At 41.7% G+C, this 27,591-nt stretch overlaps 1 protein-coding gene across 1 annotated transcript in view; it reads right to left on the reverse strand.

The window, feature by feature from the left end:
- TEX11 (testis expressed 11) overlaps positions 1 to 27,591 on the reverse strand; it is a gene marked incomplete at both ends in the record, with an annotated part of 446,038 nt that overhangs the window by 271,115 nt on the left and 147,332 nt on the right. Inside the window, one exon of the mRNA XM_079764448.1 lies at positions 20,907 to 21,002. Within this exon, the coding sequence (XP_079620574.1) occupies positions 20,907 to 21,002 (96 nt within the window). The remainder of the gene's footprint in view (positions 1 to 20,906; positions 21,003 to 27,591) is intronic.

Below are 27,591 nucleotides of genomic sequence, written 5' to 3' on the forward strand. Positions count from 1 at the left end.
GGTATGACCAGTGGGCGGGGGTGGGGCCAGCGGGCCTGTACCACCAGGCCAGCCATGATGGTCCCGGGAGAGCGGCGGTCTGGGCCTGATCCCGGTACCCCCCCCTTCTGCAGAGGTGGGGGCTCAGGCCCAGACCCAGCACCACACCTTCCACAGAGGTGGCTGGAGAGGCAGTGGCACAGTCCCCGGTCCTCCGTGGTGCCTCAACCCCCCACAGCCCCTCCCCCAGCCGGCCTGGCCCCCAATCGGCAGCGGGTGGGGCCAGCACTAAGGAGCAATAAGCCCGGCTTCTGGATGAGTGACACTCCCCCCTGCTCAGCAAGAAGCCGGGCTCACAGCTGGCGAGCGCAGCAGTGGTGACGGGAGCCTCTCCTGCCTCTGCAGCAGGCAGGCGGTAAGGAGCGAGGGGTCCTGGACTGCGAGAGCCCAAGACTGTGAGAGGGATGTCTGAGTGCCAGCAGGCAGACATCCCCCGAGGGGCCCCAGACTGAGAGAGGGCACAGGCCGGGTTGAGGGACCCCTCCCCAAGTGCACGATTTTCATGCACCGGGCCTCTAGTTTAATCTATAAATAAACAATTATTTTCTTAAATTTCTTGAACCATCTACTACTAGCCTTAAAGGAATTACTTTCATCACTCATTCCAAGGGTGTCTTTCAGGTTAGCATACAGCAACTTTACTTGTTCATATATTACTGCCTCTGAAATGTTGTCACTGGCCAACTGCTGTTCATTTATCCAAAACAACAACAGTTTTTCTACCTCTTCAGTTGCCTGTGATCATTGTTTCTTTCATACCCTTAGCAATATTATCACCAGATGGCTTCTTTATGTTTTAAAAATGCATTTATCATTGACGTCCCCAGCAACAAAAGCATCCTCTCCTTTGTGCCCTGAGAGATGCTTTTTGTCAAGCTGAGGTATCAGTATGAAAAAGGGTTGTCAGTTCAAAAACCAAAGTTTGGTTCCACAACTGAGACATTTTTTCTGTGAACAACTTAGTTTAGAACTGAGTTTTTTGAGATGGGAGATGTTCAAGAAATGAGGTTTGACTGTATATAGGAATAAATTTAACAAAAAAGAACAGGACCTATCAACTGAAAATATGTTCCCTCCAGCAAGGGAAACAAAAGGAAAAATAAAATGGGACTTCATCAAACTAAAAAGTTTTTGCTCAACAATAGAAACCATCAACAAAATGAAAAGACAACCTACTGAATGTAAGGAAATATTCCCAAATGATATATCCACTTAGAGCTATCCAAAATATAAGGAACTTAAACAACTCAATAACATGAACATAAAAAAATAAATAAACAATCTGGTAAAAAAAATGGCCACAGGACATAAAGAAACAATTCTCCAAAGGGGACATACAGATAACCAAAGAAATATAAAAAGATGCTCAACACACTTAATCATCAAGGAAATGCAAAATCAAAACCATAATGAGATACTACCTCACACATTTTAGAATAGTTATTATAAAAAGTCAACTAAGAACAAGTGTTGGCTGGATGTGGAATAAAAGAAACCCTCATGCACTGTTGGTGGGGAATGCAGATTGGTGCAGCCACTGTGGAAAACAGTATGGAGTTTCCTTTAAAAAATAAAAATGGAACTGCCTTATGACCCAGCAATTCCATTTCTGGGTATTTATCCAAACAAAATAAAAATACCAATTCAAGACCAGCCAGTGTGGCTCAGTGGTTGAGCGATTCCCAGTTAGTGCATATGCCCGGATTGTGGACTCGATCCCAAGTGTGGGGCATGCAGGAGGCAGCCAATCAATGATTCTCTTTCTTCATTGATATTTCCATCTCTCTCTCCTTCTCCCTTGGTCTCTGAAACGAATAAAATTATTTTTTTATTGTAAAAATACCAATTTGAAAAAATATATGTATCTCTGTGTTCACTGCAGCATTATTTACAATAGCCAAAATATGGAAGCAACCCAAATGCCCATCAATAGATGAGTGGATAAAAAAAAATTATGGTACATATATATAATGGAATATTACTCACCATAAAAAAATAAAATTATACCATTTAGGACAGCATGGATGGACCCAGAGGGTATTATGCTAAATGAAATAAGTCAGTTAGACAAAGACAAATACCATATGATTTGACTTATATTTGGAATCTAAAGAACAAAATTAACAAACATACAAAATTGAAACAGAAAGATAGATACAGAGAACAGAGTGACAGCTGCCTAGGGGAGAGTTTGGGGAAATGGGTGAAAAGTTGAAGTGATTAAGAAATACAGATTGATAGTTACAACATAGTCATGGGAATGTAAGGTACAGCATAGTGAATATAGTCAATAATATTGAAATAACTATGTGTGGTGCCACATGGAAATATCGGGGTTAACATTTTATAAAGTATGTGATTATCTAACCACTATGCTATACAACTGAAATGAAAACAACTAAAAAATGTTGAGAGGAGATTAAAAATGGTGGCCGAGTAAGTGGATGCTGCAGAGACTTGCTCCCAGGATAAAACTGGAATTACAACTAAAATACAGGAAAACTTCATCAATAATCAGTGGAGGACTCACTGGAGAGAACCCTAATAACCAAGGTCCAAAAGTGGAGACCACATAGAGATTGGTAGGAGGGGTGGAGGTGCAAAAGAGCTGGCTGAGCTCCCACAGACAGGAACTGAAGTTCCGGAGAGATATCTCAGCTGTGGGGGGTTGCCACTGGGAATTCTTGTGTCTAATTCCTAAGCTGGGCCCCCCAGCAGAAAGCACCAGAACTGAGAAGGATACCCACATAATATCTGACGGTGAAAACTGCAGAGTTGCTGTTTACCAGGGAGAGGCGGCTGGAAATATAGGTACCCTCTTAAAGGGCTGACACACAAAATTCCCTGTGGAGCCACCCACCTTGTGCTCCAGCAGAAGGAAGGCAGAGTAGACTGGAGTTGTGTGAGCAGAAGCCAGGAATGGGGGCCCTGGGGTTAGAGCTCAGAAGCCAGACACCCTGGTTTCATGTGCTGTCATTCCCTCATGCTGTGGAGGTCATCTTTCTCATGCAGATCTTTGCTATACAGGCAGGCTTGCTTGGGGGGAAGACAGTTGACCCATCCTATTGGAAAAAAACTTGCCCCACGGTGTGGAGTTGCTCAGGCCCATGTAGAGAATGAGTATAACAATTAGCTTCCAGGCAGAAGCAATTGCCCCGCACTGTTGAAAAAACTCTTGCCACACCGTGGGCGATTGCCAGAGGGCAATTCAAGACAAAACCCAATCAGTCTGTATACAGAGGCAGTCTCTGGAAGCTTTGAGTCTTTCCCTGATCTAATTAGTCAGATACAGCATTTTACACTGTCCTGAACCAAAGATTGAGAGGTGTAGCATATCTACATGATACATAGTCATGAACCCAAATATGCAGCTAAAATGAGGAGACAAAAAAAACAAACCTCAAATGAAAGAACAAGAGAATTATCCAGAAGAAGAGATAAATGAAGCAGAGATAAGAAATTTATCTGATATAGAGTTCAAAATAATTATGGTAAAGATGCTCAAGAGCATGAGAAAGTATATAGTAACTATGAAAACAGAAAGAATGACAAAAGCACAAGTAAAGAACACATTGGAAGGAATACACAGCAGATTAGGGGAAGCTGAGGATCAAATCAGTGAATTAGAAGTCAGGGTTTAAAAAAATCACTCAAAAAGACAAAAACAAACAAAACAAAAAAAAAACAATTGAAAAACAGGAGGACAGATTAAGGGAGTTGTGGGACAATGTGAAACATAACAATATTAGAATAGCAGGTGTGCCAGAAGAGGCAGAAAGGGAGAAAGGAATACAGAATGTGTTTAAAGAAATAATGGCAGAAAACTTCCCTAACATGGTGAAGGAAAAAGTCACACAAGTTCAGGAGGAATAGAGAACCCCGAGCAAGAAGAACCCCAACAGGCCCACAAACAGACACATCATAATTAAACTGCCAAAAATTACAGACAAAGAGAGAATCTTAAAGGCAGCAAGAGAAAAGCAAACTGTTACCTACAAAGGAGCTCCCATAAGGCTGACACCAGATTTCTCATCAGAAACTCTATAGTCCAGAAGGAAATGGCATGAAATACAAAACATAATGGAAAACGAGGATCTGAAACCAAGATTACTATAACCAGCAAGGCTAACATTCAAAATAGATGTCAAATAAGGAGCTTCCCAGATGACAAAAAAAAAAAAAAAGGGCTAAAGGGGTACATCACCACCAAGCCAGCATTACAAGAAATGCTAAAGGGACAACTGTAATGAGAAGAATAAAAAGAGTGAAACCTAGGCATACAGAATTAAAATGGCAATAAATAAGTACCTATCAATAATAACCCTAAATGTAAATGGATTAAATGATCGAATCAAAAGGCATAGCACAGCTGAATACATACAAAAAATGCCCAACTATATACTGTGTACAAAACACTCACCTAAAAATAAAAAAAACACACATGATGAGTGTGAAGGGAGAGAAGAAAACTTTCCATGCAAATGGAAAAGAAAAAAATCTGGAATAGCAATACTCATATCAGACAAAATAGACTTCAAAATGAAGGCCACCACAATAGACAACAAAGATCACTACATAATACTAAAGGAATTGATCCAACAAGAGGATATAACCATGGTAAACATATGTGCTCCCAATATCAGGGGACCTAAATATATAAAAGATGACTGGGTTACCAATGAGATCAAGGAAGAAATAAAAAACTTCCTGGAAACGAAGAAAAATAAACACACAACAACCCAACATCTCTGGGACACAGCTGCCGCGACCTGCATGGCTAGGGTTCAGGATGTGAAGGAGGGGCTGATGCACAAATAAAAATACTATACAAGAAATACGAATTTTGAAGGCATGGGGGGCCAGGTAGAGACCTCTCTCTTGGAGAGACACACTGAAAGCTGGCCTTACTGCTTTTTATTCAAATTTATATATATGTCTTGCCCTCAGTAAAGCATGCCAAACAGGTAGCAAACAGACCGTCTCTAAGGTCAATAAAGATCAGTAAGGTTCAGTAAACATTTAATTTGAGGCTATTAGATCAGGAAATTGCTTCAAGCCATCGCTACCTCAAAACGAACAATGGTGCTTGGTATTAGCCCTGCTAACACCCAAGGTCCATCGCCTTCTGCATTCCTTGGTGCAGTCTCATGATAGTATCAGCAGTCGGTGGCTTCCTGCACACAGGAAAAGCAGTCCTGAGAGGGAGGTTCATAGCAAGACAGGCCTACCTCAAAAAACAAGAAAAATCAACAATAAATTATTTAACCCTACAACTTAAATGTCTAGAAAGAGAACAACAAGAAAAGCCCAGAATAAGTAGAAGGAAGGAAATAATAAAGACTAGAGCAAAACGACTCGATACCTAGTTTCTTTGGTGAGAACAAAAATGGGTAGACAAAGAAACCCTCAAAGGAAAGAAAAGGAGAAATATCCAGAAAAGCAGCTAAGTGAAACTGCAGCATGCAATATGTCAGAAAAAGAATAAGGGTCATACAGTTCATAAACCAGATAGATGAAAAAACTCAACAACCTATATAAGAATCAAGAAGAAATAAAGAGTGACATAGCTGTAATAAAAAACATCATGGAAAGTTTGAACAGTAGACTAGGAGAAGCAAGGACCGAATTAGTGAATTATAAGACAGGGAAAGAAAACACACCCAAACTGAACTACAATTGGAAAAAAAAAAATTAAAAGACAGGAGAAGAGCCTAAGGGAGCTTTGGGACAACATGAAACAAAGCAAAATAAGAATAATGGGGGTGACAGAACGACAGGAAGAGGAACACGGGTTAGCAAACCTAATTGAAGAAATAATATCAGAAAACTTCCCTGATGTGGGGAAGAAAAAATTACAATGGCAATTTTCATAATTACGATGGCAAATGTTCAGGACAAAGAGAGAATCTTAAAGGCTGCAAGAGAGAGACAGAAAGTTATGTACACGGGATTTCCCATTAGATTATCAAATGATTTCTCAACAGAAACCCATCATGCTAGAAAAGAATGGAAGGAAATTTACAAAGTGATGCAAAGCAAGGGACTGAATCCAAGAATACTCTATGCAGCAAAGCTATATAATTCAAAATGGAAGGGGAAATAAGGAGCTTCACAGACAAAAAATAAAAACAAACAAACAAACAAAAAACTAAGGGAGTTTATCACTATCAAGCCAGCAATGCAAGAAATGTTAAAGGGACTGGTATAAAAAGAAGGAATAAAAAGGAAAGAAGGAACACAGGCACAAAAAAATACTGGCTACAAACAAATACCTATCAATAATAACTTTAACCTTTTTCACTCGGATGTCAAGTGTGACTTGACACGGTTAGCATCAGTAGCAGCTCGAGAAAAAAGCAAGCAAGTGCAAAGGGTTAAATGTAAATGGACTAAATGCTCCAATCAAAAGACATTGAGTGGCTGAATGGATAAAAAACATGACCCATATATATGCTATCTACAAGAGACCCACCTAGAACAAGGGACTCACACAGACTGAAAGTGAAGGGATGGAAAAATATCTTTCAGGCAAATAGAAATGAAACAAAAGCTGGGGAAGCAATACTTATATCTGACAAAATAGACCTCAAAATGAAGGCCATAACAAGAGATAAGGAAGGCCACGACATAATACTAAAGGGATTGATACAACAAGAGGATATAATCCTAATAAACATACATGAACCCAATACAGGAGCACCCAAATACATAAAAAAAACTCCTGGAAGATATCGAGGGAGAGATTGACAACAATACAATCAAAGTAGGGGACTTTAATACACCACTGACATCACTGGATAAATCCTCTAGACAAAAAACCAGCAAAGAAACAGCAATCCTAAATGACTCACTAGAGCAGATGGACTTAAGCGACATCTTCAGAACATTTCAACCCAAAGCCACAGAATATATGTTCTTCTCAAGTGCACATGGGACATTTTCAAAGACAGACCACAGGCCGAAATTGGTTTGGCTCAGTGGATAGAGCGTTGGCCTGCAGACTCAAGGGTCCCAGGTTCGATTCCGGTCAAGGGCATGTACCTTGGTTGTGGGCACATCCCCAGTAGGGGGTGTGCAAGAGGCAGCTGATCGATGTTTCTCTCTCATCGATGTTTCTAACTCTCTATCCCTCTCTCTTCCTCTCTGTAAAAAATCAATAAAAAAAATTATATATATATATATATATATATATATATATATATATATATATAGAGAGAGAGAGAGAGAGAGAGAGAGAGAGAGAGAGAGAGAGAGACAGACCACATATTGGGTCACAAGCAAAGTCTCCCAAAATTCAAGATGATTGAAATCATATCAAGCATCTTCTCAGACCACAATAGCATAATATTAGAAATAAATTACAATAAAAACAATAAAAAAAACTCAAACACTTGGAAGCTGAAAGCATGCTATTAAACGACGATAGGGTTACCAAAGAGATCAAAGAATAAATTAAAAACATCCTGGAAATGAATGACAATGAAAACACAACAATCCAAAATCTATGGGACTCAATGAAAGCAGTACTGAGAGAGAAGTTTATAGCTCTACAGGCCTACCTCAAAAAAACAAGAAAAAATGGTATTAAATCATCTAACTCTACAACTTAAAGAATTAAAAAGAGAGCAACAAGAAAAGCCCAGACATTTGCCTGTCACCATAACCATTATTGCTTGTCTCATTTTCGGTTCTTATAAGTGTATTTCTAATAGCACATGATCTCACTCATCTAGGGGAAATAATCAACAACATAGACGGATGAACAAGAACAGACCAAGAAACAAGGAGGCATGGATCAGACTGCTGGGCCTCAGAGGGAGGGGAGGGGAGGGTGGGGGTAAAGGGGAGAGATCAACCAAAGGACTTGTGTGCAAACATATGAGCCTAACCAGCGGTTAAGGACAACAGGGGGGTGGGGGCATGTGTGGGGAGGGGTGTGGGATGGGAATGGGGGGATGAGGACAAATATGTGATACCTTAATCAATACAGAAATTTAAAAAAAAAGAAAAGAAAAGCCCAGAGTGAGCAGAAAGAAGGAGATAATAAAGATCAGAGCAGAAATAAATGATAGAGACCAAAAAAAAATAAAAAACAAAAACAATACAAAAGAGCAATGAAACCAAGAGCTAGTTCTTTGAAAGGATAAACAAGATTGATGAACCTCTAGACAGGCTCACCAAAAGCAAAGAGAGCAGACACAAATAAACAAAATCAGAAATGAAAGAGGAGAAATAACAACAGACCCACAGAAACACAAAGGATTGTTAAAAAAAATACTATGAACAACTCTATTCCAACAAATTAGACAACCTGGAGGAAATGGACATATTCCTAGAAAAATACAACCTTCCAAAACTCAATCAGGAAGATTCTAAAAATCTCAATAGGCCAATAACTATGGAAGAAATTGAAACAGTCATCAAAAAGTTTCCAGCAAACAAAAGCCCGGGGCCAGATGGCTTCACAGGGGAGTTTTACCAAACATTCAAGGAAGAACGCAAACCTATCCTCCTCAGACTATTCCAAAAAGTTCAAGAGGAAGGAACACTTCCAAGCTCATTCTATGAAGCCAGCATTACCCTAATACCAAAACCAGATAAAGACAACACAATGAAAGAGAATTACAGGCCTATATCCCTCACGAACATAGATCCCCCAAAAAATCCTCAACAAAATTCCAGCAAACCGGATCCAGCAGTACATCAGAAAGATCATACAACATGACCAAGTAGGATTTATTCCGGGGATGCTAGGATGGTACAATAGCCTCAAATCAATAAACGTGATACATCACATAAACAAATTGAGAGATAAAAATCACAGTCAAATCAATTGATGCAGAAAAAGCATTTGACAAAATCCAACACCCTTTCTTCATAAAAACTCTCAGCAAGGTGGGAATAGAAATATCATACTTCAACATAATAAAAGCCATATATGACAACCCCACAGCCAACATCATACTCAATGGGCAAAAACTAATATCATTTCCCCTAAGAACAAGAACAAGACAGGGATGCCCACTTTCACCACTCCTGTTCGACATAGGAATGGAAATACTAACCATTGCGATCAGACTAGAAGAAATAAAAGGCATCCAAATTGGAAAAGAAGTAAAACTGTCTTTATTTGCAGATGACATGATACTATACATAGAACACCCTAAAGCAGTGGTTGGCAAACTCATTAGTCAACAGAGCCAAATATCAACAGTACAACAATTGAAATTTCTTTTGAGAGCCAAACTTTTTAAACTTAAACTTCTTCTAATGCCACTTCTTCAAAATAGACTTGCCCAGGCCATGGTATTTTGTGGAAGAGCCACACTCAAGGGGCCAAAGAGCCGCATATGCTCGTGAGCCGCAGTTTGCTGACCACGGCCCTAAAGACACCATAAAAAATTTAGTAGACTTAATAAATGAATTTGGCAATGTAGCAGGATACAAAATTAACGCCAAAAATATCTATGACAATTCTATACACCAATAGTGAACTTACAGAAAGACAGGCTTAAAAAACAATCCCATTTACCATTACACCAAAAAAATTAAGATACCTAGGAATAAACTTAACTAAGGAGGCAAAAGACCTGTACTCTTACCGAAGCGGGTTTGGCTCAGTGGATAGAGCGTCGGTCTGCGGACTCAAGGGTCCCAGGTTCGATTCTGGTCAGGGGCATGTACATTGGTTGTGGGCACATCCCCGGTGGGGGGTGTGCAGGAGGCAGCAGGTCGATGTTTCTCTCTCATCGATGTTTCTAGCTCTCTATCCCTCTCCCTTCCTCTCTGTAAAAAATCAGTAAAAATATATTAAAAAAAAAAAGACCTGTACTCTGAAAACTACAGGACACTGAAAAAAGAGATAGAGGAAGACATAAAAAGATGGAAGAATATACTGTGTTCATAGACTGGTAGAATCAACATCATTAAAATGTCTATAGTAACCAAAGCAATCTATAGATTCAATGCAATCCCCATTAAAATACCAAAGCCATTTTTCACAGACCTAGAACGAACTCTCCAAAAATTCATCTGGAATAAAAAACAACCCCAAATAGCTGCAGCAATCCTGAGAAAGAAGAACAAAGTAGGTGGGATCTCAATACCAGATTTCAAGCTGTATTACAAAGCCACTGTTCTCAAAACTGCCTGGTACTGGCACAGACATATAGATCAATGGAATAGAATAGAGAACTCAGAAATAGACCCAAACCACTATGCTCAATTAAAATCTGACAAAGGAGGCAAGAGCATACAATGGAGTCAAGACAGTCTCTTCAATAAATGGTGTTGGGAAAATTGGACAGATACATGCAAAAAAAAAAAGAAACTAAACCACCAAATTAAACCATAGACAAAAATAAACTCAAAATGGATAAAGGACTTAAACATAAGACGGGAAACGATAAAAATACTAGAGGAATTCAGAGGCAGCAAAATCTCAGACATATGCCAAAGCAATTTCTTCAACGATACAGCTCCAAGGGCAATGGAGACTAAAGAGAAAATAAACAAATGGGACTACATCAAAATAAAAAGCTTTTGTACAGAAAAAAACACATACATCAACAAAAGAACAAGAAAGCCCACTGCATGGGAGAACATATTTGCCAATGTTATCACCCCCTAAGTCTTTAATCTCCAACATTTACAGGGAACTCATACAACTTAACAAAAGAAAGATAACACAATCAAAAAATGGGCAACGGACCTAAATAGATACTTTTCGAAAGAAGACATAAGGAAGGCCAAGAGACATATGAAAACATGCTCAAAGTCACTAATTATCTGAGAGATACAAATCAAAACGTCAATGAGATATCATCTCACATCTGTCAGAATGGCTATCATCAACAAATCAACAAACAAGTGTTGGCAAGGATGCGCAGAAAAAGGAACCCTCGTGCACTGTTGGTGGGAATGCAGACTGGTGCAGCCACTGTGGAGAACTGTACGGAGTTTCCTCAAAAAACTAAAAATGGAACTCCCATTTGACCCAGCAATCCCACTTCTAGGAATATATCCCAAGAAATTAGAAACACCAATCAGAAAGGATATATGCACCCCTATGTTCATAGCGGCACAATTTACCATAGCTAAGATTTGGAAACAGCCTAAGTACCCATCAGCAGATGAGTGGATTAAAAAACTGTGGTACATCTACATAATGGAATACTACGCCGCAGTAAAAAAGAAGGAATTCTTACCACTTGCAACAGCTTGGATTGAACTGGTGAGCATTATGCTAAGTGAAATAAGCCAGTCAGAGAAAGATAAATATCAAATGATCTCACTCATTTATGGAATATAATGAAAACATAAACTGATGAATTAAAACAGATCCAGAGATAGAGAAGCAATGATCAGACCGTCAAACCTCAGAGGGAAGGTAGGGAAGGGAAGGGTGGGGGTAAGGGGGAGAGATCAACCAAAGGACTTGTATGCATGCATATAAGCCTAACCAATGGATACAGACAACAGGGGGGTGAGGGCATTGGTGGGGAGTTGGGGGGATTGGGGCGATAAGGATACATATGTAATGCCTTAAACAATAAAGAAAAAAAAGAAAAGAGCAGAAATAAATGACTAGAAACTAAAACAAATACAAACAAACAAACAAACAAAATGTGGATGAAATGGGAACAAATCCCTAGAAAAATACTACATCCCAAAACTGAATCAGGAAGAGTCAGAAAACCTGAATATGCCAATAACAGCTGAGGAAATAGAAGCTATAATCAAAATACTCCCAGCAAACAAAAGCCCGGGTCCGGATGCCTTCACAGGGGAGTTTTATCAAACATTCAAAGAAGAATAACATCTATACTCCTGAAACTATTTTAAAAAATCCAAGAAGAAGGAACACTTCCCAGCTCTTTTTATGAGGCCAATATTATCCTAACTAGAGGCCTGGTGCATGAAATTCATGCACAGGGGGGGTGGTGTCCTTCAGTCCAGCCTGCACCCTCTCCAATCTAGGACATCCCTCACAATCCAGGACTGCTGGCTCCCAACCACTCGCCTGCCTGCCTGCCTGATTGCCCCTAACCGCTTCTGCCTGCCAGCCTGATCACCCCCTAACCACTCCCCTGCCAGCCTGATCGACACCTAACTGCTCCCCTGCTGGCCTGATTGCCTCTAACTGCCCTCCCCTGCCGGCCAGGTCACCCCTAAATGCCCTCCCCTGCTGGCCTGGTTGCCCCAAACTGCCCTCCCCTGGCAGCCTGGTCACCCCTAACGTCCCTCACCTGCCAGCCTGGTTGCCTCCAACTGCCCTACCCTGCAGGCCTGGTTGCCCCCAAGTGCCCTCCCCTATTGGCCTGGTCGCCCCCAACTGCCCTTCCCTGCAGGCCTGATTGTCCCCAACTGCCCTCCACTGCAGGCCTGGTTACCCCCAACTGCCCTCCCCTGCAGGCCTGGTTGCCCCCAAGTGCCCTCCCCTGCTGGCCTGGTCACCCCCAACTGCCCTCCCCTGCAGGCCTGATTGCCCCCAACTTCCCTCCCCTGCTGGCCTGATTGCCCACAACTGCCCTCCCCTGCTGGTCATCTTGTGTTGGCCATCTTGTGTCCACATGGGAGCGGCCATCTTTGACCACATGGTGGTGGCCATCTTGTGTGTTGGAGTGACAGTCAATTTGCATATTACCTCTTTATTATATAGGATTCCAAAACCAGATAAAAACACTACAAAGAAAGAGAATTACAGTTAAATACCACTAATGAACATAGATGCTAAAACCTTCAACAAAATATTAGTATATCTGTTCCAGCAATATATTAAAAAGATCATACACCATGATCAAGTGGGATTTATTCCAGGGAGGCAAGGCTGATACAATATTCACAAATCAATAACAGTGATACATCACATAAACAAACTGAAAAACAAAAATCACATGATCATATCAATAGACACAGTGAAAGCATTCAACAAATCCCAACATTCATTTTTGATAAAAACTCTGAGCAAAGTGGGAATAGAGGGAGCATAGCTCAACATAATAAAGGCCATGTATGGCAAACCATAGTCAACATCATACTCAATGGGCAAAAACTAAAACCCTTTACCCTAAGAACAGGAACAAGACAGGGATGCCCGCTTTCACCACTTTTATTCAACATAGTACTGGAAGTCCTAGCCACAGCAATCACACAAGAAGAAAACATAAAAGGCATCCAAATTGGAAAGGAGGAAGTAAAACTTTCATTATTTGCAGATGATATGATATTGTACATGGATAACACTAAGGACTCCACCAAAAAACGACTAGATTTAATAAATGAATTTGGCAATGCAGCAGGATACAAAATCAACACCCAAAAATCGATGGCTTTTTATACAGCAATAATGAATTCCCAGAAAGAGAAACTAAACAAACAATCCTATTTACCATTGGGAAAAAAAATAAGTTACTTAGGAATAAACTTAACCAAGGAGGTAAAAGACCTGTACTTGAAAAACTACAGGAAGTTGAAAAAAACAGATAAAAGAAGATATAAACAAATGGAAGAATATACCTTGTACATGGATTAATAAAATCAACATCATTAAAATGCCCATACTACTCAGGACAATCTACAGATTCAATGCAATCCCTATAAAATACCAACAACATATTTCACAAATCTAGAATAAATACTCCAAAAATTTATAAGGAATCAAAAAAGACCCTGAATAGTTACAGCAATATTAAGAAAGAAAAACACAGTTGGAGGAATCATAATACCAGATATCAAATTATACTACAAAGGTACTGTAATCAAAACAGCCTGGTACTGGCATAAGAACAGGCATATAGATCAATGGAACAGAACAGAGAACCCAGATATCAACCCAAGCCATTACAATTAATATTTGACAAAGGAGGCAAGAGCATACAATGGAGTCAAGGCAGTCTCTTCAATAAATAGTGTTGGGAATATTGGACAGATACTTGCAAAAAAAAAAAGAAACTGGACCATACACAACTTATACCATACATAAGAATAAACTCAAAATGGATAAAAGACTTAAATGTAAGTTGTGAAACCATAAAAATCCTAGAAGAAACCATAGGCAGCAAAATCTCAGACATTTCTTGTAGCAATATGTTTATGGATACATCTCCTAGGGCCATGGTCGGCAAACTCCGGCTCACGAGCCACATGCGGCTCTTTGGCCCCTTGAGTGTGGCTTTTCCACAAAATACCACATCCTGGGCGAGTCTATTTTGAAGAAGTGGCGTTAGAAGAAGTTTAAGTTTTAAAAAATTGGCTCTCAAAAGAAATTTCAATCGTTGTACTGTTGATATTTGGCTCTGTGGACTAATGAGTTTGCCGACCACTGTCCTAGGGCAAAGGAAACTAAGGAGAAAATAAACAAATGGGGCTACATCAAAATAAAAAGCTTCTGCATAGCAGAAACCATCAACAAAACGAAAAGAGAGTTCACTGTACGTGAGAACATATTTGGCAATGATACATCTGATAAAGGGTTAATATACAAAATACATAAGAAATTCATACAACTTAACAAAAGGAAGACAAACAATGCAATTAAAAAATCGGCAAAGGACCTAAAGAGACACTTCTCCAAAGTGGACATACAGATGACAAAGAGACATATGAAAAATTGTTCCAAGTCACTGATATCAGAGGGATGCAAATTAAAACAATGAGGTATCACCCCACACCTGTCAGAATGGCTACCATCAACAAATGACAAGTGCTGGTGGGATGTGGAGAACAGGGAACCCTAGTACACTGCTGTTGTGAATACAGACTCGTGCAGCATGGAGGTTCCTAAAAAAATTAAATATGGTACTGCTATTTGACCCAGGGATCCCACTTCTAGAAGTATATCCTAAGAAACCTGAAACACCAATCATAGCAGCACCATTTACAATAGCTAAGATCTGGATACAGCCCAAGTGCCCATCAATAGATGAGTGATAAAAAAGCTGTGGTACATCTACACAATGGAATACTATGCTGCTAAAAAAGAAGAATCTCTTACCCTTTGAGACGGCATGGAGGAACCTAGAGAGTATCATGGTAAATCAAATAAGTCAGTCAGAGGAAGATAAGTATCATATGATCTCATTCATATGTGGAATCTAAGTCACAAAATAAACTGATGAACAGAGTGGATCCAGAGATATGGAAGCATGGAACAGAGTGAGGAATCTCAGAGGGAAGATGGGGGAGTATGGTTTGTAGGAGGTAATCAACCAAGGACCTTGTATGAATATATGCATGGCCCATGGACATAGACCATGGGGAGGAGAGGGCCTGGGGTAGGGAGGCGGTGGGGGGCAAAGGGGGTAAATGGGGAGAAAAATGGGACATACTTCAAACAATAAATAAATATTTAAGAAATAAAAATAAAACAATAATGTTGAATGTAAACCATAATTGAAAAATAAAATTTAAAAGAGTAATGAATTATAAAGCAGTGAAAAAATAATACACAAATCCATACTGATAATAAATAAGGGAATATGTAAATAAATATATAAATGTTAAATAAATCAGAGCAGGGAGAGCTCTTGCTTGTAGTAGAATGCTGAGTGCCAACTGGCAAACATGGATAGAGTGTTAAATTAAAAAAACAACAACACACAATCATTTGGCCCAGCTGGAATAATCCAGTGGTTGAGCATTGACCTATGATCCAGTAGGTCACAGTTCGATTCCTGGTCAGGGCACATGCCCACATTGCAGGTTCAATCCCCAGCATGGGGCGTGTGGGAGACAGCCGATCAATGATTCTCTCTCATCATTGAAATTTCTATCTGTCTTTCTCCCTTCCTCTCTAAATCAATAAAAATCAATAAAAAATATATATTTTTAAAAACACAATCATTTGGCCAGTAATCCAACCAGCAACCTCCTGGTGTATTGGACGATGCCCAACCAACTGAGCCACACCAGCTAGGGCTCATCATTTGTTTTTATATGGCCCCTGCACAGAGATGGTTTTACATTTTTAAATGGTTAAAAAAAATCAAAAGGAGAATTATATGAACTGTGAGACATGAAAATTATATAGAGCTCTTTCAGTATCCAGAAATAGTTTTGTTGGCAAAATAAAAAACAATCATTTGGCAACCATTACAAGTAAGATTGGTTGAGGTAAGAAGACTAACTCTAAAAATAAATTTTAATGATAAGCAGGGTAGATGCATTATTTTTAAGTATCCCCACCAATTGTTTATTAGGTACAAAGGAAAAATAGGAAATAAGCAGTGTAGAAAGTGGGCAACACCTTTGACCAGATGATCAATCTTAACATCACCAATGGACATTATGTGCCTCCAAATGTGAAGCCTTTGGAAGGGGCACAACATCACTCATGTAGTATTCCAGTCAGGAATGCATAAACTGAATCCAATCAGGAGGAAACATCAGATAAACCTCAAATGAAGAACTTTTTGTTAAAACAATTTGGGGAGCTATTGTATTCTTCTAAAATGTCAAGGAAAACCTGTGGAAATGTTGCAGAATATAGAAGACTGAAGAGATATGACACATATATGCAATACCTTATCCTATACAGTCATGCACTATGTAACGATGTTTCAGTCAATGAGGTAGCCCCATATACAATGGTGATCCCATCTATACTAATAAAAGCTTAGGTGGCCCTTGCGCCATCACAAGATGGCCACCCACATGTTGTCACAAGATGACCACCCCCACGTCATCAGAAGATGGCTGCCACAAGATGGCCGCCCCCACATTGTCACAAGATGGCCACCACAAGATGGCCGGCAGGGAAGGGTAGTTGTGGGCAATCAGGCCAGCAGGGGAGGGCAGTTGGGGGTGAACAGGCCAGCAGGAGAGGGTAGTTGGGGGCGATCAGGCCAGCAGGGGAGCAGTTAGGCGTCAATCACGCTGGCAGGAGAGTGGTTAGGCGTCAATCAGGCCGGCAGGGGAGCGGTTAAGGGGCCATCAGGCTGACAGACAAAAGTAGTTAGGGGCAATCAGGCAGGCAGTCAGGCGAGTGGTTAGGAGCCAGCAGTCCCAGACTCTGAGAGGGACTAAACCGGCAGTTCGACATCCCCCGAGGTGTTCCAGATTGGAGAGGGTGCAGGCTGGGCTGAGGGATACCATCCCCCCCTCCATTGCACAAATTTCATGCACCGTGCCTCTAGTAAGATTATAATGAAGCTGAAAATTCTTATTGCAGCCTTCTTAAGATCATAGTGCAATGCATTCCTCACATGTTTGTGGTGATGCTGGCCTAACAACCTACTGTGCTACAAATACAATTATGTATGGTACATAATTCTTGATAATGATATGTGACTATGTTACTGGTTTATATATTAATTGTACTGTTTACCATTATTTTAGAGTGTACTCTTTCTACTTATAAAAAAAGTTTGCTGTAAAATAGTATTGTTCTGTTGGCAGCCTTATACATCTCATGTTTACTACATCTTTTGATGGTATCACTTTATCTTGAACTTCACTTAATCTTGAATTGTTTTATAAACTTAGTGTAGCCTACTAGTAAGTGTATAGTGTTTATAAGTCTATAGTGGCGTAATGTCCTAGGCCTTCACATTCACTCACCACTCATTCGCTGACTCACACAGAGCAATTTCCAGTCCTACAAGCATGCTGAGTACCCCATACAGGTATACATTTTATATCTTCTTACTGTATTTTACTATACCTTCTCTATCTTTAGATATACAAATATTTACTATGTGTTGCCTACAGTATTCAGTACAGTAACAGGCTGTACAGGTTTGTAGCCTAGGAGCAATAGGCTGTACCATACAACCTAGGTGTGTAGTAGGCTATACCATCTAGATTTGTGGAAGCGCACTCTATGAAGTTAGTATGATGAAACTGCCTATTTCTCAGAATGTATCCCTGTCATTCAGCAGTGCATGACTATACTGGAGAAAAAAATGCTAAAAAGTTTATTATGTGATATGTTAGGAGCAATGCAGGTGAACAATTGTCACTATGAAAACTGCAACTTCTGCCCTAGTTGGTTTGGTACAGTGGATAGAGCATCGGCCTGCAGACTGAAAGGTCCCAGGTTCGATTCCGGTCAAGGGCACATGTCTGTGTTGCTGCTCGATCCCCAGTTGGGGGCATGCAAGAGGCAACTGATCAATGATTCTCTCTCACCATTGATGTTTCTATCTCTCCCTCTCCCTTCCTCTCTGAAATCAATAAAAATATATTAAAAAAAGAAAAGAAAACTGCAAATTCTGCAACCAGGGAACAAAGAGACATGCTAGCAAGAAGGCATATAGCCAATATAAAATCTCAGATCTCTTGGTCCCTGTTTTTTACTCAAACTTGAATCTTAGCAAATTAAAAAAAAAACTTTTGAAAATTTTAATGTCTAATAATGTTTTTAAAATTTAAAAACTTTAATATTAAAAAAAGTTTTTCAGCATTAAATAACACCATCTACATGACATAAAGTTCACAAAAATGTAAATTCAAGTACATGGTGTGTTTGGGAAATTCAGTACTTTGGTTAATTGAACTATTCATTTTCATACTTCAATCTTGTTGAATAAAACTCTTTCTAAAATGTATCAGTATATTTAATTCCCTTATTAAATAAAACATATTGATCCTAATTGAATATCTTTTTAAATGGTCATCAGCCTGACTATCAAATGTTTCTTGACGAGGAGTATATAGGTATATATGCATGTGAGTACATATGTATGTATGTAATACAAGCACATATGAGCATGAGCTGAAAGAAAACCACTGGTTTTTTGTTTTCAGATACTGTCCAATTTACTCTGTTGAAGAAGGCAAGATAATGTTTAATAACATTAATTTGAAACATTTCCACCAATAACAATGAAAAGAAAAACATCTAGGGGAACATGGAGGACTAAGTTTCAGTGATCTGGAAAGTTTTTATTTATATGTGACAGCTGCTCAACTTTTTTTCCAGATACTATGGAAATGACCTAAAGTCCCATCTCTTTGCAAATGAATTTCTGAATTTCATATTGGCTGAGAAAGAAAAGAGGAAGGAACCTTGGTGGGAGCTCTTTGGGGAGGCACAGAGGACCTTCACATACCGGCTCCAAGTCTGCGTTTTGGCCTCCCTCCCTGTGGCTGCCTTCCAATAGGCATCACCCAGGGGCCTGCTACAAATATAGAATCTCAGGCCCCACTCTAGACCTACTGAGTCAGAATCTGCACATTAACAAGATCCCATTGCACATGGAAGTGTGAGAAGCGCTGCTCAAGTCTAAACCATGACCAAGAACCAAATATTCAGCTCTTTATAATTTCAGGAAAAACCTGCCCTTTGAACAGGCCCAAGGTGGGCCCTCCTTGTATTGACCCCATGCTACAGTAGATAGTATTCAGAAAAACTCAAATTCATTCCTTCATTCAATTAATATTAGGACAAATCATATGAAATTGCCATTCTATAGGTCCCAGATGGTTAATATTGTCTGATATGGTCTAGCTGTTAATATTTATTGAGCTCCTATTATGTGCCACTGAGTATGATGTTGACTGTAGGTATTGGGGATGTAGGAATGGGCAAAACCAGCCTTGGTTGCTGCCTTCATAGAGCTTACAGTCTACCAGGAGAGATACTCTTTTTTTTTAATCCACACAAATAGATATAAAATCATAAGGTGGAAGTCTGGTGCATAGACCATCCATGAGTTGATGTATTTCAGGGTGGGTATTGGTCAGAAGAGACATCCCTGAGGAAGTGTGGCCAGAACTGCATTCTGAAGGGTGAGGGCGGTGGGGAGAGAATGAGGATGGTGCAGACTCAGGGGATGAGAATTCCAGGCAGAGGGCACAACAGGTGCCAAAGCCTCCTGTAAAGGATTCCATGCAAGGTAGAGACCATCCCCCCACCCCCATGGTGGCAAGATCCAGTTAGCAAAGTCTAGAGTCTCTCCTCTCCAAAATGACCATGCCAGCAAGGAAGCTGAGCTTGTCCACAGCAGCTTCTCAGGCTTTCTGCTTCTCCTACAGCCTCTCTCTACAAAGACTGCCAGTACCTTCTCTTTCCCATGGGAGGGGACTGGCAGACTACTGTTTAATGGTTTTGCTAGTCCAATTTATTCACTTTATATCTGTGTACTCTGCTTTTGATTTTTATTGTCTGAATAAACTTTGGTGGCTTTAAGGGAACTTGTTTCAATTCCCTGATTTCCTGTGGTGATCTCTCTTGCTAAGTCTTTGCACATGCTGTTCCCTCTGCCTGGAACACCAAATGGGCAGCCTGCCCACCTCCATCCACTCTAAGTCATTGTCGGCACCCATCCAGGAAGTCTTCTTTGCCCACTCCCCACAAACTTTGGTGCTGCTCCAACAACAACTCCCTGCAATAGATGTGTTAAGCACTCATTGCCCCCCTACCACCAAGACTGATTTTCCTCATCAATGCCCCCCAATACTCAGCTCAGGACATAGGAGGTACTCAAAATTTACTTGTTGAATGCATAAATGAAATACTGTATTTAACTGGATGCACAGTGGTGGCCCACACTGTGGGCTGGCTTACTCAACTGCCATTTCCTCCTTCTTTCTTTCTTCCTTGCCTGCCTTCACTCTCAGGGTGTTGGTTTTTAAACTAAATTCCATCATCTGCCTATCTTATCATCATTTCCTTCTTTATCCTAAAAACTCACAGCAGAGAGAGAAGCCTTTCTGTTTCATACAAAAGAATACTTTTTCAAAAATATTTGCTGTCAATGGGGTATATTTTATTTTTCCTTTCTGTGCTGTAAAAAAAGATTGTTATAATCTGTTGTTTAAAAAATCCTAAGGATACTAAAGCAAGTGTCTAAACTGGATTTCAAAATGTGAATCAAAGCTTTAAAAATTAATCAATCTAATATTTAAAAATAAAAACCTCATACCTTGTTTGCTAGGTTTACAGCACTGAGAGCTTTATCATAATATTCTCTGTCATCCCAATCCAAATAAACAGTGGCTAGTAACCGTAGAATTTTAGCCTATAATTACAAATAGAAAAAAAGCACAGGTTGAATTGCAATACAATATCTGATTAGCACTTACACAGTGACAGGGTTGAATTGCAATACAATATCTGATTAGCACTTACACAGTGACAGGCATCTTCTCAAATATAAGTCATCATTTCCTTAAGTGTAAGAACTTTATAGTATTAGTTTACCTTAATTTAGTAAAACTGTGTTAATACAATTATTTTCTTAACAGTATTTTAGTATTAAAGTACTTTATCATCCCCATTTTACAAATAAAGGAAACTAAGGCTAGGTCATAGCAATATTTAATTTAGTCAGCTTACCACCTACTGCATTGTATTAAACCTCCATCAAAAGAGATAAATAGCCTGGCCAGTGTGGCCCAGTGGTTGAGCATCAACCCATGCATCAAGAGATCACTGGTTCAATTCCTGGTCAGGGCACATGCCTGCATTTCAGGCTCAATCCCCAGCAGGGGGCATGCAAGAGGCAGCCAGCCAATTGATGTTTCTCTCTCTTCCTCCTCCCCTCTAAAATCAATAAAAACATTTTTAAAAATAGATAAATAGAAAGACATAATTCTTTCTTAGACTTTACAGCTTATTTGAGATTAACCTATTGGACCAAGGCACACATACCACCATTTCAGTAGGAACAGATACTAGTATACTCTCCTAGAGAGAAGATTTCTCCCAACTGAGCTAAATTTTAAGATGAATAATGTATTGCTGAATTAAGTAAGTTTCTCCAGCCAGGTCTACATTGATAAGGGGAGTAACTATTCAGTGTGAACATATTAACTACAGGTTCACATTCTGAAAGAAGGATCCCTATTTCAATGAATAATCTGCCCCTAAGTATAATAAGGACAGTAGAACCAAACAAAGGTGATCTTCTAACATTTAAAAAAATATATATGTTAAACACATTAAGGATCTGTGAAATTAGATAAATGACATTTAGGGTGTCATGTATTTGAGATTTTTAATTCAAAAACCAATATGGATCAAGTAAGATGTATATAATGTACTTAATATTATTACTATTATTCTTGTAGAACAACTTGCAACTTTTAAACTCTCCTGGAGGACTTTTATGAAATAAATATGGCAAAAAGGTCAAATAATCATAAAAATATAACAAAGTGAATGAATCTCCAAACTATTTATGTTAAGCAAAAGAAGGCAGACATAAAACAGTACATACTGTATGATTCCATTTATACAAAGTTCAAGAAAAGCTGAAAATAATCTATAGCAATAGAAGTTAGAATAGTGGTTTTTCCTGGGGGTCAGAATGACTATTAACTGGAAAGGGAACAAGAGAACTTTTGAGGGTGATAGAAATTTCTGTAACTTGATCTGTGCGATGGTAACAAGACCATACAGATATATTAAAATTCATCAGACTGTACACTTAAGAATTGTATAATTATTGTACAAATTATTCTACATAAATTAAACCTCAGTAAAGTACTGTTAGCATGAAAGAAAAACTACTTCACCAAATATACTTTAATTTTAAAAATACTAAAACCAAAATAAAGGAAAACTACTTTATAATTTTACTTTACAATATATATATTACATTTCAATCTCAATTAAATCCTGTCTTTCATCCTCCAGACATCTTACCTGGTATTCCCTTCTCCCTCCATTTTAACTATATGGACCCCATCTACCTTTCAAGGACTTCATACCACAACAATTCTTCAACTACTCCAGTCAACCCTGATATTCCCCTTTCTGCATGCCCTTGTACAAACTTCAGGTCAGTACCACACAGTTTATCACTTAGTTTTCCCAAATTGTTTAACTAATACTCAGGGTTGTTTTTCTTTGTTTTGTTTAATTTTAATGGAAGCATAAAATACACAAAAGTTCAAAATCTCGAGAACATAAATTTTCATAAACTAACTACATGTATGTTAACAACACAGATATCAAAAGCATGGAACACCCTGACACATCTAAGAGGGGAGGGAGGTGGGAAGAAATTAACCAAAGGACATATGTGCATATATGCATAGCCCATGGGCACAAACAACAATGTGAAGAAGGAGGGCTGGGTGGAGGGGGGGAAAGGGGAAGAAAATGGGAGACACCTATACTAATAAGAGAGAAATATGGTAATTGACAGTCACTCCGCGACGATCACAGCTAACCAGGAGGAAATATGCAAATTAGCGGGACAAAGATGGCGGCGGCCACGGAGCCAGCCGGAGTGGGCAGGAGGGTTGGTTCGCCCCCAGCAACAGAGGAAGCCAAGTTTCCCACCCGCCTGGGCAGGCCGCCGAAGGAGGGGCCTGTGGGCAGCGGCCACAGAGCCAGCCTGAGCTCGCAGGAGGCTTGGTTGCTTGGGCTGGCTGCCGAGGGAGGGGCCTGCAAATGGTCTTTAGCCCCTCACTCAGGCGGGCCACGCCACCATCAGGGGGAGGGTCCCCACTGGGGGTGTGTGGCTAGCCTGAAAATGGCCCTCAGCCCCTTACCCAGGCTGGCCACACCCCTATGGGGTGAGGGTCCCTGTTGGGGGGCGTGGCCAGCCTGCAAACAGCCATCAGCTCCTCACCCAGTCTGGCCAGGCACCCCAGCGGGGACCCTCACCCCATGGGGGCATGGCTGGCCTGCAAACTACTCCAGCCCCTTGCCCAGGCCGCCCCATGCCCCAAGGGAACCCCCACCCTGATCCGGGACACCCTTCAGGGCAAACCAACCCGCCCCCACCTGTGCACCAGGTCTCTATCTATACTAATAAAAGGGTAATATGCTAATTAGACTGGGAGCCCTTCCAGGAGACCTTCTGGATGTTCTTCTGGACAAAGCCATGGTGGCAGGGCCAAGGTAGAGGCAGTTAGGGGCCAAGAGGGGAGGGCACTTGTGGGTAATCAGGCCGGTGGGGGGGGCCAGGTGGGGGTGATCAGGACAGCAGGGGAGGCCAGTTGGGGGCGAGCAGGCCAGTGGGGGTGCAGTTGGGGATGAGCAGGCCAGCAGGGGGGCAGTTGGGGGCAAGCAGGCTGGAGGGGAGGGCAGGCGGGGGTGAGCAGGCTGGTGGGGGAGAGCAGGCTAGCGGGGGGGGGTGGCAGTTGGGGGTGAGCAGGCTGGCAGAGGGGGGCAGTTGGGGGTGAGCAGGCCAGCAGGCAGAGTGGTTAGGGGCAATCAGGCAGGCAGGCAGGTGAGTGGTTAGGAACCAGCAGTCCTGGATTGCGAGAGGGATGTCTGACTGCCGGTTTAGGCCCGCTCCCATAGGGCACATACCTCGGTTACAGACTCCTCCCAGCCCGGGTCTTGGTTGGGGTGCATGCAAGAGGCAACCAATTGATGTGTTTCCCTCACATTGATGTTTCTCTCTGTCTTTCCCTCTCTCTTCCAATCTCCTTAAAAATCAATGGGGAAATATCTTCAAGTGAAGATTAACAAAAAAAGGAAAGAAGGGAGGGAGGGAGGGAGGGAGGGAGGGAGGGAGGGAGGGAGGGAAGAAATTGAACAGACTGTGGAATCTCAGAGGGAAGGGGGAGGATGAATGGGTGGGAGGAAGAAATTAAGCAAAGAACTTATATGCATACTAGAGGCCCGGTGCACGAAATTCGTGCACGGGGGGGGGGCAGCGGGGAGTGTGTCCCTCAGCCTGGCCTGCACCCTCTCCAATCTGGGACCCCTCATGGGATAACCAGCAGTTGGACATCCCTCTCACAATTCAGAACTGCTGGCTCCTAACCGCTCACCTGCCTGCCTGATTGCCCCTAACTGCTTTTGCCTACCAGCCTGATTGTCCCTAACTGCTCCCCTGCTGGCTTGATTGCCCCTAACTACCTGTGCCTCGGCCCACACCTGGTACCCAGGATTCCCTCCTCCAGCTGACCACAGGCACCCAGGATCCGGGCTTCCCTCCCTCTGGTCAGCCATAGGCGCCCAGGCTGGCTGCAGCCTTAGGGGATGGTGGACAGGGGGCTTCGCCTGTGCTGCAGCTGCAAGTGCTGGCGCCCAGGACTGCAGGGTAGGCGGCTTCTTTGTCTCCCAGGCCACAGCCAGCCACAGATGCTGGTGCCCGGGACTGCAGGGTGGGCGGATTCTCCATCTACCATGCTGTAGCCAGCTGCAGGTGCTGGCACCTGGAGCACAGGGTGAGCGGCTTCTCTGTCTCCCAGGCCACAGCCAGCCACAGTTACTGGTGCCCAGGACTGCAGGGTGGGTGGCTTCTCTGTCTCCCAGGCCACAGCCAGCCACAGGTGCTGGTGCCCAGGACCGCAGGGTGGGCGGCTTCTCTGTCTCCCAGGCCACAGCCAGCCACAGTTACTGGTGCCCAGGACCGCAGGGTGGGCGGCTTCTCTGTCTCCCAGGCCACAGCCAGCCACAGATACTGGTGCCCAGGACCGCAGGGTGGGCGGCTTCTCCATCTCCCGGGCTGCAGCCAGCCTCAGGTACTGGGGCCCGGTTTCTCCATCTCTCCCAGGACGTGGGGCGGGTGGACATGGGGTGGGCAGCTTCTCCAGCTGGCTGTACCCTGGGATCATAGGGCAAGTGGCTTCTTCGTCTCCCAGATCGCATCCACCCTCAGGTACTGGCACCCGGTTTCTTGTCTCCCCCAGGACGTGGGGAGGGCGGCTTCTCCAGCTGGCTGCGGCTTGGGATCACGGGGCAGGCGGCTTCTTCATCTCCCAGGTCGCAGCCAGCCTCAGGCGCTGAGGCCCGGTTTCTCCGTCTTCCCAGGACGTGGGGCAGGTGGATGTGAGGCAGGCGGACCTGAGGCTTCTGAGGCTGGCTGCAGCCTGGGATCATGGGGCAGGCGGCTTCTTGGGTCTCTGTGGCTGCAGCCAGCCTCAGGCGCTGGCGCCTGACTTCTCCAACTCCCAGAGACCTGGAGAGGCTGGGGGGCGGGGCTGCCGCCATGTTTTCAGTTTAATTGCATAATCACTCAGATTGGATGGTGGGCGTGGCTGGGGCGTGGCTGGTGGGCGTGGCTTGTGAGTGTAGCGGAGTGATGATTTGCATATTACTCTATTATTAGATAGAAGATATGCATAACCCAAGGACACAGACAATAGTGTGAAGGCCTGGGGAGGAGGCGGGGGAGGGCTAGAAGGGGCCAATAGGGGGGAAAGGGGATATCTGTAATACTTTTAAACAATAAAGATAACTTTTTTAAAAAGAAAAAAAGAAACTTCAGAACATTAGCAACAACAGGCTCACTTCATGCCTCTTTCTAGACACTATTCCAAACAAGGGTAACCAATTACCTGACTTTCCAACACTATGTATTAATACTACCTGCTTTTGGCATTTACATTTATGGAATCTTACAGTATGTACTGCTTTATATCTTGCTTTAATTATTCAACATTATATATCAGAACATCCTTATTGCTCAGTTCTTATTGTTCATTTTTTCTCGTTGCTGTATAATAACCCATTCTGTCATACTATCACAATATATTTTTTATCATTTTTAATTGTGATAAAATACACATAACTAAAATTGACCTTGTTAACCATTTTTAAGTGTATGGTTCAATAGTATTGATAGGGGCAGAAATAAAATGTTGGGGAACCAGCTAGAATTGTAAGAAATATTAATCATTCTCTGTTAACTGTGATTGTTTTATTCTGATTAAAGAAAGCACATTCTGACCTGACTGGCAGTTACACACACAGGACTTGGGGGAGCTCACTGGAAATGCAGCCCACCCTCCTCATTTGGAGCTGCCTATTATCATGGAAAGATTAACAACTGTGTTGCAGAAACCAGAGCCAGAAACCAGAAATGCCAGCCCTTTAAAGACCACAGACGTTGCATATTACTAGCCCTTTGAAGACCCCAGCCTTCTGCTTACCTATTAACTGCCCATTTGGCATACCCTTTGGCTATTTCCCCATGTAATCTTTGTCCTTTTTACCCAATATAAGCAGCTGGCTTATCATAGTGTGCAGAGCAGATTTTTGTGGATGATCTGCTGCTCTCCCATACTGCTGGCAATATTGGAATAAACGCTCATATATGATTCAACCATATCTCTGTTTAATTGGCTCAAGTAGTGACAGGCAGCACAGACCCATTGTTTGTCCGGTTACAGTATTAAGTACATTCACATTGTTGTGCAACCATCACCACTATACATGTCCAGAACTCTTTTAACCACGCAAAATTGAAGCTCTGTACCTATTAAAAAATAGCTCCCATGTTCCCCTCCCTTCAAACCCCTGTAGACATCATTCTACTTTCTGTCTCTATGAATTTGACTATTCAAGTTACTTTATCTAAGTAGAATAATACAGTATTTGTCTTTTTGTGAATAGCTCATTTCAGTTAGCATAATGTCCTCAAGTATCATCTATCTTGTGGCATGAATCAGAATTTCCTTCCTTTTCTAAGCTGGTGGAGGCCATCCGGACCAACTACAACAACAGATACGATGAGATCCACCGCCACTGGGGAGGCAACGTGCTGGGTCCAAAGTTGGTGGCCCGCATCGCCAAGCTGGAGAAGGCCAAGGCTAAGGAGCTGGCCACTAAGCTGGGCTAAGTGTGCACTGTTGAGTTTTCTGTACATAAAAGTAATAAAAATTCTCCTCAGCCAGAGTCTTGGAAAAAAAAAAAGAAGA

This window comes from Cnephaeus nilssonii (genome assembly GCF_951640355.1).
Source record: "Cnephaeus nilssonii genome assembly, chromosome: X".
Taxonomy (NCBI): Eukaryota; Metazoa; Chordata; class Mammalia; order Chiroptera; family Vespertilionidae; genus Cnephaeus; species Cnephaeus nilssonii.